Here is a 12728-nt window from a genome sequence, read left to right as displayed (position 1 = left end):
ATATGGTCAAAGAAGTCAGCCTTCCCCAATCTAGTGCCCTCCTGTCAACTTTGAGTGGTAGTCCAGACAAGAAGTGCATTCAGAAAAACTAGCTCTACTTTATTGTAAGGTTGCAATAACAGAATCTTGTAAATCTGGAAATTACAAAAAATAGCTTGCAGACAAACTTAATGCAAGACTTATTTTGGTGAACCATCTGTTTTTGCTTTTTGCAACATCTTCACACTTTTGTGTTGGATTTTCTCAGACTGACATTAGAACAAATATCTAAAATCAGAGGAATTTGCAATGACTGAAACCTTGACTATTCCATAAGTATGCAAGTTTTTAAAAATTATTTTGGATCCATGGAGAACTGCTCCATTATTGCTAAAAAGCCACAATAATTCCTAATGGTTAAAACAGATTAGAAACTGGACTTGAACATGATACCAAAAGGCTATTTTGGTATATCATATCAATCAATGGCACATCGTCTTCTGCAGGGTGAAGACTTTTACATTCAAATTGTGATGAAATTTTCTTAAGACATACAGTGGTAGATTTCCACCAGTTTTAATGTATAGTATTTTAACAACCCAAAAGCCTAAAAATTGAAATGCCTGGTGGTCAGAAAAGAGGTGCCATTGCTTATAAAATGAAATATCCTGTTTCATTGTCTTTAAATATCTAATAAACATTCACTCTAATAAAATTAGAATATAACGTACAATGGTATGCAAAGGTTTAGCCACCCTTCCCATGTCAAATTGTATTTGTCAATGAAACCTTATGTGATAAGGTGAACCAACCTTTACACGTTACACAAGGTTACTGCAAATTTTAATATATAGCATAAGTGTGTAGTGGAGTATAGATTAAAAACAACAAAAACAGTGAATATGATGCAGAGAGTTGAACACTTTTGAGGTATGGACTTTGTAATACCTTTGGCAGAAGTAACAACTTCTATGTGTTTTCTGTAGGTACAGTAGGTAAGAATGCTTTTTAGTTATCAGAGAGATAATAATCTATCCTAGTTTTCAGATATTTACTCACTCTTTCTTGCAGAGTCCTTCTATCTCTGAAATATTTTTAATCTGTCAGCAAGCTCTAAATGTTCTGAAGTCTCTTCACAGATATTCAGCAATATTCAGGTCTAGGGACTGTAAAGACCATTCCAAAATGTTATCCTTTCTTGTAACTAAATGCTTCTTGATTGATTTCTCTTACTGCAGTGTCCAATTTCTTTCCAGGTCAGTTTCTTCACTGAGGATATCTTAGCTTCTAGGATATGTTAATATTTAGTTTTATCCCTTTTTCCTTCCATCTGCACAATATTGCCTGTGCCACTGGCTCCAAAGCATAAATGGAACCATCCTCAAAATTAACTGTTGTTAAGGGTTTTTTTCCCCCCTTGAATTTCATCTCCCTGTTTTTCTCCAAATTGATCTTGTATAGCTGTGGCTGAACATTTCAATGTTTGTTTCATCAGCCCAAAGCCCTTTCTTCCAAAATATTTAATGCTCATTACACTTTTCTTTTGCATATTTTAGACAATGAGGTTGGAGGAAAAGTTTCCTTTTGCAAGCGAATAGAGGTAATTTTAAAAGCAACATTGTGTGGTGAGCAGCTTTTTTAGGATGAGCAAGTCATTTGCAGTGATCTGTGAGTTGTTCTGTAGATCTGACCCATTTTCAGGCAATGGTAGCAAATATTTTCTTCCAGATCTTGCTTTGACATCAACTATTTCATGTAACTTTGTTTATCACAGTTGAAATTGCTAGCTGGAAGCATTTAGAGATTTTTTTTAATAGCCTTCCCATGCTTTGTAAGAGTGAATTATCTTTATTTTCAAATATGCAAACAGCTGCTTGGAAGACCCTGTAACTTTTGAATAGATAGAAAAATAATCATAGTCAAAGAGGTTAGAAGCATCAAAATATGTTGATCTAGGGAACTGTCTGCTCTTGGTCAGCTGTAAGTCTATCAAGTCAATCTCTTTGGGCCTTAATAATGGCTTTGTTTATAGTGGAACAGAATCAGCTGGAAAGATGTCCAACTTCTGCACTTGATCTTTTCATTGTTTTCTTATTTTAAATCTATAAATGACGGCATGTATTTATGACAGTTGCAATATCCTAGAGTCATATGTTCACCTTTTGCAACCTTCTGACAAGCAAAGTAAATGGGGAAGGCAGATTCCCTTAATAACTGTGTTACTAACTTAATAATAACTGCAGTGATTCACTTAACAACTATGGCAAGAAAGATTGTAAAATGAGGCAAAACTCATTGTCATCTGCCGTGTTTTTATTGTTTTTAATTAAATATATGTAGTACAGGATGACTAGGATCGCGGTATCTCAGTGGGTTAGGACGCTGAGCTTGTCGATCAGATGGTCGGCAGTTTGGCGGGTCGAATCCCGAGTGCTGCGTAACAGAGTGAACGCCTGTTACTCGTCCCAGCTTCTGCCAACCTAGCAGTTCGAAAGCACATAAAAATGCAAGTAGAAAAATAGGGACCACTACGGTGGGAAGGTAACAGCATTCCGTGCGCCTTTGGCGTCTAGTCATGCCAGCCACATGACCACGGAAACGTCCTCGGACAAGCGCTGGCTCTTCGGCTTTGAAACGGAGATGAGCACCGGCCCCTAGAGTCGGAAACAACTAGCATGCATGTGCGGGGGAACCTTTACCTTTACCTAGTACAGGATGAGTTTATTTCAAATATGTTGTTTTTGCTAGGGAAGGAGTGTTGAAATTCCTAAAAATGTAGGAATTATATCTTGGGCTTTAAAGTCTTATTTATGTTAGATTGACATTCTTCTTACAGGTTCTTGAATCAAGCAATGGAGATCTACAGTTCAGCAGAAGTCATTCCACTAAACTATGTGCTCTCTACTCTTAGTTCTATCCTTGCAGGTAGGTGTTGATCAAATAAAGGCATTAATCTCCCCCCCCTCCCTTCTCCACCAAATTTGGGACTAAGAGGGAGACTCCTTGTGCTTGGGTTTTCTGGAATCATGGACTCTGATATAGCATCCTTTCCCACAATCTCAAGTCTTCCAGGCACTTTGGGATTATAACTCCTAGAATTCCCAAGCATCATATCTAATGCTTAGTGGGAATGGGAGCTATAAACCAATTGATATCAAGGGCAAAAGTTGGAGAAGCTTATCCAAGCAGTGGAAAGCAGAGGCACAGAGTTGATGAAAGCAGGCCCAGCTCCCATGGTTGCCCATTAACTATGATGAAAGCAAATTAATGAATAGTATTTTTTTAAAAAAAGTAATAAGGGTAGATGGAAAACCTCATGTTACAAAAGATGTTGGGGTCTTACCATAAAGGGGGTACTGTTGTGCTAGAAATAAAAATTATCTTCACCATTATCCCTAGGCTAGCTAAGGATGGCTTGTTTCAACAGGGAACTCAGGAGGGTAAAAATAAGTTTTGCAAGGGGATGCTCCAGTATGTCCCCTTGTGCATTGTCACGGTATTCATGGCTAGGGTTCCCACAAAAACCTGGGATCTCTCTCTCTCTACCACCTATCTTAATGATAAACACTTTTCCTTGGGGATGTGATGCAATCAAACATAAGCATTTCTTAAATTCCACTCATCATTATCATCATCATTATCATCCATTAAAGACTATGCTTATCTCTGCCATTTTTGATGCCTTAAGATAGGGGTCCCTAACTCCCGGTCCGTGGACCAACACCAGGCCACGGCATTCCAGAAACTGGGCTGCACAAACAAGCAAAGCCCCATCGACAGGATGCAGGCAGAACATGAAACCACATCCCCTCCGGTCCGCAGAAAAACCTCTCTCCATGGAACTGGTCCCTGGTGCTCAAAAGGTTGGGGACCTCTGCCTTAAGACATGTTTCTGGAACATGTCTAATGTGTGAAGATCCATTTTGAATAAGACGATTGATTCATAGGGCACAAATTTTCTTAGCACCCATTATCTCCTTCTGTGTTGCTTTATTGGTTTATTACAAGTATTTGCACTGAGACACTGGATCTTTTTCTAATCTCCCATTCCCTGAACTGCTGAAGTAATTTCAGCATGAAAGCAGTTGCTAGCCAACCATGTACTGAAGCAGTCCTATTTTGTTTCAACATGCTATACATGTAAGACCAAGGTGAAAAAAGTAGAACGAATCCAAGGTCATTTTAAGTTACTTACATTTACTCTGGGTGATGTGAAGTGGATATGATTGAAAAGAGACTCCAGTTCCCAAGCACTGTGTGCTGAGGTAAGACAGAAGCGAGCAAAATGGGACCAATATACTATATTTTCAGTGAGCCAAAAAGTTATTCTTACACTAAATTTTATGATCACTTTAACACACACCGGGGTTTGTTCAGTCATTAGTTTGTTCAAAATAGTTCCATTCAGGAATTCCATTATTTTATATGGATTACTTATTTGGAGCTCACAGAGTTTGAAAATATAGATTGATTCAGCAGCTGGGTTAAAATTGGTCTCTGTTATTTGATCCAGAGGAAAGATTTACCCCAAACAGCTGTAATGATGTAACCAAATGGAGAATTTGATCCTGTGTGCTTCTGGGCCAACTTCTAAATATCCTTATTCACACTGAATTTGACTTGCATAAAGTGCCATTAAAATTTTTAAAAAGCAATTTACCTATAGTGTATGCATGCCATATTTGTTATTGGGAAACTGTTATCATTACTGTCAAGGAATGGCTGACACAAGATGTCTTCCGCAGAAGAGCTAACACTTGGAGAGGCTTCCAGTTTGCTCCATGTGTTCTTGCTAGCTACATGCAACTATTTGTTGTTGTTAGTTGCGAAGTCGTGTCCGACCCATCGCGACCCTATGGACAATGTTCCTCCAGGCCTTCCTGTCCTCTACCATCTTCTGGAGTCCATCTAAGCTCATGCCTACTGCTTCAATGACTCCATCCAGCCACCTCATTCTCTGTCGTCCCCACATGCAACTATTGGTCCCTTGTAAATAGCAGTAGCATGGTGGCATTGGAGGTGGGGGCAGGGAGAATAAAACCCAGACATCCCTTGTGGCCACAAAAGCAAAGCCACCCTGCTGTGACCATATTTTTTTTGATACCCTACTTAAGGGATCCCACTAATAGCACCCCCCCCCCAAAAAAAACCCAAACCCCATAAGTCACAAAAGTAGATGTGTTCTCGCTTAAGTGTAGTCATTGCTCTGGCTCGGGCATTCTTCCATCTTCATTCATACTGGTCACCTGAAATTTAGCATTGGTACCGCACTACCAAATTAAGGCAGAACATCAAATGATTCTAAATGGGTGTCAAGTATCAAGTAATCTGTGAGCAGGGCAGATAAATTGCATGATTATAAACTCATTAGGAAGTTCCTGATTTGTGTAATCAGCAAAAAATATAGCAATTTAAACTTTTTAATTCATTGAATTTGACTTTTGATTTCAGGATAAAACTTATTCCTCTGGCTGAGAATGTTTTTTTTAATTTTGTCTTTTTTAAAAAAAAACCAATTTATTAAATTTATTGTCTATTTCATAAGCCGCCCTGAGTCTTCGGAGAAGGGCGGGATATAAATGGAATTAAAATAAAAATAAATAAATAAATAAATATTTCTAAAATCAGTTCAAAATGCTATTGAATGGGAAATCTTTTAAATATACAGCATTCTGTGTACATTCTACTTGAGTAAAGTGTGAATGATTGATTCACCAGCTGGAAGTTCTTAATGATTTGGCCCAGAGATCTAGATCTAACTCCTTTGTTGCCATCTTGTTTTGGTAGGTGATTTCCAAGTGAGGCTCTAATGAATAAGAGCCCATGGGGGTTTCTGGCATATTTGAAACTCTTTCTTGTTATTTTGTTTTGCATTTTGTATTTATCTTATATCAGTAGTTACAGATCTGTAAAAATAAGTTTGTGCTTTTGACTAATATTTAAAATGATAGTTTTACCAATTGTGTGATACAGTTTACTAATTGTGATAGTACACAGTGATAGTACATCCAATTAGATTTTTATGACCTAATTTCTATTGTTCAATTTTTGCCCTGCATTAGCTAAAATGGAGAACTAAAAAATTATTTTTTTTCAAATTACATTTCTTACTCAGACTCAATGTTCTTTTATCTGACTGTTGTCTCTTTTTGGCTCTTTCTTCTATTCCTTAAACCTATTCTGAATACCCATTATAGAAGATAATGTGCATTTTTCATGTGCTGTGAAAAATTTTAAGCTGCGCATTCTTGCTACTACCTCTTCTATGGTAGAAAACACCATTCTCCAGATGATATTCCCATAATTTTCATTTCCAGCTGGTTAGGGAAGTTGACACATTTCCTGCATGGATAAAGAAGAATAGAAGTAACAGGTGTTTTGTCACGGGTGTCAAACTCGATCACATCACATGATGTTTTGTGATGTATCATGACATTTTTTGCCTTTGCGGTGCTGGGGTGGGCATGGCCTGCAGGTGACGCATCCAGCCTGCAGGCTGCCAGTTTGACATCCCTGCTTTTTGGGAACGGAAAGAGATATGGGTAGTTCTCATTTAGTAATTCCATCTGGGACTGGCAACAGAGTCCTTAAGCAAAATGGTTGTTAAATAAAAATGACATGACCACAGCTTTATGTTTATGATTTTGCTTCAGTCTTTGTTTTACATCCAAAAGATACAATTCCAAACAGTTGGTTGAGAAGAAAGTTTCTGGATCTCAGCAAACAGAGAAACTGAGTAACATGGCAAATCTTATAGTCTTTATAGACTCTCCCCCCCTTTGGGAATGTTCACCTAGATGCTGGGATAATTATCAAAAAGGGAATTGATGTTTGTATTTACATTAATTGGATGAGAATGGATTACAAGAGAGTAAGAAGGGGCACAATGGGGAACACATATTAAAAGCAATGTGTTCGTGTGTGCCATTTATTTATTTATTTATTTATTTAGTTACATTTTTGCTTAGGAACCAAAATAAACCATTTAGTCTGAAACTGATAAGGGTCCAGTCAGTGTCAGGTAGCAGCACAGCCCACCATAGAGTTCTAATCAGATGACAGAGCTCAACTTGCAGTTACCACTTTTAGAGACCTGCTATTCTGTGGAGAGAAGCAGCTCAGGAAGAGATAGCTCGAAAGGAGATAAAAATGGGTCAGGCACAAGACTGTGGTTGCTAACCGATTGTAGATTGGCAGACATGTGACAGAGAGGGGCACTGCAAAAGTTGTAAAAGTGTGCATTCTTTGCAAAGTTATTTTTTCATCACCATCATAACAGCAGTGCTGTTTTGGATTTTGTCTCTATCTAAGGAGCCATGTTTTATCACGAATTCCAAGGTGCAGGCTTCCTGAGTGCTTTCATGTCTCTGTTTGGGTAAGTAATTTACTTCCAAAATTACACTCAAGTTCTTAACTATGGTAAGAGGAAGAAGAAAGATGCAACAAATTCCACATAATGGCTCAAGTCAGTCTATAGTTACAGAGGGTAATCTGGGATTGCCTGTCTGACTACAGCTTCTCACGCTAGAGGATAGCTTTAATAAGGATCACATGTTGGTTTTATTTCATTCAGTTTTAATTCCATGTATGAATGGGAGTTTTCATCCATCAATTAAACTAGGCAGGCTAAGCATTACAAACAATTTAGGATACATTAATAAATAACACAGGAAAGATAAATGAGAATAAAATATATTAAAACCACTAATGCCGACACATAAAGCAAAAACAAATTATTGAACTACCAGGGAGATGTATACTTTTTAAGCTTAGCCCTCTTAAAGATATTGCTGTAGAACTAGGAAGGCTTCATTCCAGAAGATTTTCTCAAAAGGAACTCTGGCTACTTGACCCTTGTACTTACTTATTTCACTGCAAAGGGCTGGGGCTGCAGAATAATATCCAGCAAAGTATGTTTCTCAAATCCAGAACAATTCAGCAATTATGGTTTTAAAAAAGCCAAAACACAAAACAAATCATAGTAAAATAAAACCAAGAATCACATAAAAGCTATTCAAAACAACATTTCCATCTCTGAGCAGCTCATCCAGTGTTCCTCAGAGGTGAAACTCCGGTAGTTATTAGCAGCTCAACCAATTGCAGGTAGTCCTCGATTTGTGACTATAACTGAGCCCAGAATTAGGGTAGTATGTCTTCATGGTTGTTAAACAGATTGCCATGTAACTGCATCAAATGTTGTGATCTTTTTTGTGCTGGTCAGGTGAATGCCATGGTCTTGAAGCAAACCTATTATATCCAAGGGGTGGTTTGTTTTGTTTTGGGGGAGGGAAACGAGGCAAATCCCAGTTTCCGGCAAAAATTGTGGTCATGTGACTGCAGGACATTACGGATGCTGTAAATGCAGGCTGGGTGCCAAGCACCCAAAATGTGACCCTGAGGGGACAGTCGTCAGAACTTCAAAACATTATCACAAGTAGCTCTGAGAAGGTTTGTTGTAACTGAACAGTTGCTAAGTTATTGGTCATAAATCAAGGACTACCTGTAGTTCACTTTTTAAAAGTGCATCTCTGAGATAAGAAGGTTTAAGGCTCTTTTGAGCTTACCAGCAACAGCAAGTGTACTTCAGTTAAACAAAACAGCCTTACCCTCTTTTGGTGGTATGAGAAGCCTAACAGGTATGACTTAAGGTGTATTATAAATTAATTGCATTCGGCCCATCATTATTCGAAGGCTTCCTGAGGTAATATTAGGTTTATTTTTTATTTTTATTTTATTTTAATTCCATTTATATCCCGCCCTTCTCCGAAGACTCAGGGCGGCTTACAAGCTTAGCAGTAGCCTTCATTCTATGTATATGCCTGCTTATTAGGGCTTTCACACACCCCCAAGCGGCATTATTACAAAGTCAGCTTAATTGCCCCCAACAATCTGGGTCCTCATTTTACCTACCTCGAAGGATGGAAGGCTGAGTCAACCTTGAGCCTTGATAAACTTGGCTTCCAAATTTTTCAGCAACAGAGAGAAGCCCTCAATAAGCTCCACTGATTTGGAGCTTCATGTCCCATCTCTCCCAGCCAGCATGGCCAATAGACTTTTTGGAGATGTAGACCAAAACATCTGGAAGGCAGCCGGTGGTTGTTGCAAGAAAGTCACAAGTTTGACAACTCTTCTGCAGGTGTTCTCTGACATTTATTGGCGTTTCTATAATAACCCAGAACAGAAGCAAGGAACATTTGACAACATTTTATATAGACTGCGGACACATTCCTGGTAAGTCAGAGTCTGGAAATATTTTGTCTGTCATTTCTATTCGCACAGCTGAAAAACAACCATTAGCGGGATGGCTGAAGAGAAAAACCACATCAGATACCTCTTCAAATCATCTTTAATAAAAATTACTTTGCACTTAATTTCTTTTCCTATTGCCAATGCACTTTTTTAAAACAAAATCTTGAATTATTTCCATCCCGTTGCCATAGTCTATTACAGCAAAACAAAGTGAAGCCTAGAGCGAGAAGCTTTTTAGAAGGAATATAATTAAACATGTTGGATTTGATTTATTGTATTTGCTCCAAGCATTTTTATTGTTATTTTAATCCCGCAGGGAAGAAGAAGAGCAGCACAATACAGCCACATTCAAATAACCCATCCTACGGTTCTTTATATGAAGAAGGTATCTCTCTCACTGCTCCAGCCAAAGAATAAAAAGTTTTTTTAAAATATGTATATATCTTCCATTTATGTGTTTTGCATTTACTACACCTCTTTCTCCTGCTAATTATATATTAGATCCTCACAGCTCCTGAGTGTTTTTCATAATCTTCCAGAATCCCTTGACTATCATAAATACACTGCAGTGCAAGTTAGCAATGCTGCTTGAAGACCAGCGAGCAGCCCGTTAAACTTGAGTTGGGTGTATCCCTTTAGGCCATTAATTGTACTATTATTCCTTATTGTTTGCATTTCTTGGGCTTAGTTAGGTGTGCCACGGGGTTTTTAGTCAGTTGAATTGTGCAAAAGGACTTGTGGACAGCCATCTGTATATGAATTTAGATCTGTAGCAAGTCATCTCTAGAAGCCTGGAAGTTACGTCAGGATGCTTTTTGTTGACTACAGCTCGGCTTTCATCACCATTTTGCTGAGCATTCTCATTGAGAAGCTGACTGACTTGAAATTCTCCCCCGCCATCTGCGATTGGATTCAAGACTTTCTTAGGGATCGGGTACAAACAGTGAGGGTTGGCTCTGCTTTGTCCACCCCCCTGAAACTTTGCACCGGCACGCCACAGGGCTGTGTGCTTAGCCCCTACCTGTACTCTTTATACACTTATGATTGTGTATCATCTGACCCATCCACTGCAATAATCAAGTTTGCAGATGATACAACTTTAATTTTAATTTTAATTGGGGTTTTTATTCTCTCAGGGACTATTATAATCTTTTTAATTGTTTTTAATTTTTGTATTTCTTGTTTTAATTCCCTGTAAACCACCCTGAGTCCTTCGGGAAAGGGCTGTATACAAATCCAATTAAATAAATAAACTGTGGTGGGTCTTATTACAGGTGGGGATGAGACAGCATATAGGGCGGAGGTACAAAAACTATCCATATGGTGTAGTAACAACAACTTGCACCTAAACATCGGCAAGACGAAAGAGATGGTGTTAGACTTCCAGAGAAAAATGGAGGAACCTGCCCCACTTCACATCGGAGAGAACTGTGTAGAGAGAGTTTCCTCCTTTAAATTTCTGGGAGTCTACCTCTGTGAAGATCTGACCTGGAAAGTTAACACAACTCAGGTGGCTAGAAAGGCCCAACAGAGGCTTCACTTTCTTAGGGTCTTGCGGAAGAACAGGGTAGAACAACAGCTAATGACCCTCTTTTACCGGTCTACTATAGAGAGCGTCCTCTCGTATGGTATTGTGGTTTGGTATGCTGGTCTGACAGCCGCGGATAGGAGAGTATTACAGAGGGTAGTGAGCACAGCACAAGACATTGTGGGCTGTTCCCTGACACCACTGGATGACATCGCCAGGGCTCGTTGCCTTGGAAGAGTGAGGAAGATTCTCAGGGATGACTCACACCCTGGACGGTATCTACTCTCCTACCATCCGGTAGGAGATATAGGAATATAGCCAGCCGTACCAACAGACTGAAAAATAGCTTTTATCCGTGGGCTGTTAGGCTTTTAAATGGGACATAATCTTATGCAGAATTGACTTGGGAGGCCGGTGTGTAGTGTAGTTGGTTCACATGGTGTGGTAGGATGGAGGGTTTGTTGTCACTGTGTGTTGGGGGGAGAGAGCACGGGGGGGGGGGGAGGCTCAGCTAATCTCAATGTACACATGTTGTACTTTGACAATAAAGGTTTATTATTATTTATTATTTATTATTTCATGAAAATAATGGGAAAAGAGTAAGTCAAAATCACACCTGAGTGTATGCTGGCAAGAATACATGTTTGTGCTGCAGTGCCACTTATCAGCTAATTACAGGTTAAAAATTGTGTCAATTGAAACCTATTTCTCAGTGCTGCTCTTGTTTACCTTACAGAAGTGTTCCCTAACCTTGGCCACTTGAAGATGTGCGGACTTCAATTCCCAGAATTCCCCAGCCAGTTGAAGTCCGCATATCTTCAAGTGGCCAAGGATGGGGAACTCTGCCTTATAGTATTTAGAATTTAGTATTTAGAAGAAAGACTTTCAACACCCTTTTTTGCATGCTACATTATTTAAGTGTACCATGCAATTTGCAAAACTATTTGCAGCTCTTCCTGGTAGTGATTTTTGTTCCAATTATGTGCTCATCAATAGCAGTGGACAAACACTATAGCAGCAAGTAGATTCAACTCAAGCAACTGATTCTTGTTCCAGAAACTGAACTTTGTAACTTCAAAATTGGCAAGCAAATATACAGATGTTGGAAACTAAGCCCAATACACTCAGGTTTTTCCCCCCTAATGGGACTTAGAGGAATTTAGGGCTTGGCTTAATCACTGAAGCAAAGGCCATGTGCCACTTCCCACAAGCGTTTAAACTGCAGCAAGCCACATTCACCATCAAGCCAACTATTCAGTCATTTTCTCAGTTCTTTCTCAGTTTACAAATATGCTATAATCTTTTAGCACCAATAGATTGTCATTTACAAAGCTGACCAATTGTATATATACACCTGGGCTGTGGACTGGTCCTGGTCCTGGTCCTGTTAGGGATCGGGCCTCATAGCCGGAGGTGAGTGGTAAGCGAGCAAAACTGCACATGTGTAGGATCTAGGTTGTGCACTCCTGCTCCATGGAAAAATTGTCTTCCACAAAACCAGTCCCTGGTGTCCAAAAGGTTGGGGGACCCCTGGTGTATATAACTGCATAGATGTGCACATACAATAAATTGGGAATATAGCTTATATAGATAGCTGAGTAAGTTATTCTCCGAGTCTGGACATTGTCTCTAATTCTGTTTGTGTGCTTTGCTCAAAGTGGTGCCTTCAGATGTGTTGGATTTCAATAACTAAAATTTGGGCTGGGAATTGGTCCAGAATTCAAGCACATCTGAAGGGCACCAGATTGGCTTCAGCTGTGCTCCTCTGTTGCAACAGCAATTTAATGATAGTGACTCACCTCTTTGCACTGATGTCATACAATAAATCTGTCACATAATGAGGGAGGCCATGGCTATGTCAAGTAGTTTGCTCTGCAAAAATTAGAAGTTGAACATTATTGGCTGTAATAGCCTGCAATCAAATTATTTTCACAAGGAACAGAAGAATTACAATCACTAATTTACAGGCATA

General features: G+C 39.1%; 1 protein-coding gene across 4 annotated transcripts in view; it reads left to right on the top strand.

The window, feature by feature from the left end:
* Positions 1-10401, top strand: part of NIPAL2 (NIPA like domain containing 2) — a 36973-nt gene extending 26572 nt beyond the window's left edge. For 2 of the 4 annotated variants that reach the window (XM_083358958.1, XM_083358957.1), the window contains exons 7-10: positions 2816-2904; positions 7291-7354; positions 9116-9210; positions 9545-10395. In XM_083358958.1, coding sequence (XP_083215084.1) covers positions 2816-2904; positions 7291-7354; positions 9116-9210; positions 9545-9645 — 349 coding nt within the window. In that variant the 3' untranslated portion in view covers positions 9646-10395. Of the gene's footprint in view, positions 1-2815; positions 2905-7290; positions 7355-9115; positions 9211-9544 lie in introns of all 4 variants that reach the window. The other 2 variants (XM_083358959.1, XM_083358956.1) reach the window with 2 other exon arrangements.
* The last annotated feature ends 2327 nt before the right edge of the window (positions 10402-12728 follow it).

This window comes from Vipera ursinii, assembly GCF_947247035.1.
Source record: "Vipera ursinii genome assembly, chromosome: 3".
NCBI lineage: Eukaryota > Metazoa > Chordata > Lepidosauria > Squamata > Viperidae > Vipera > Vipera ursinii.
This window is presented reverse-complemented; position numbering and strand designations above follow the sequence as displayed.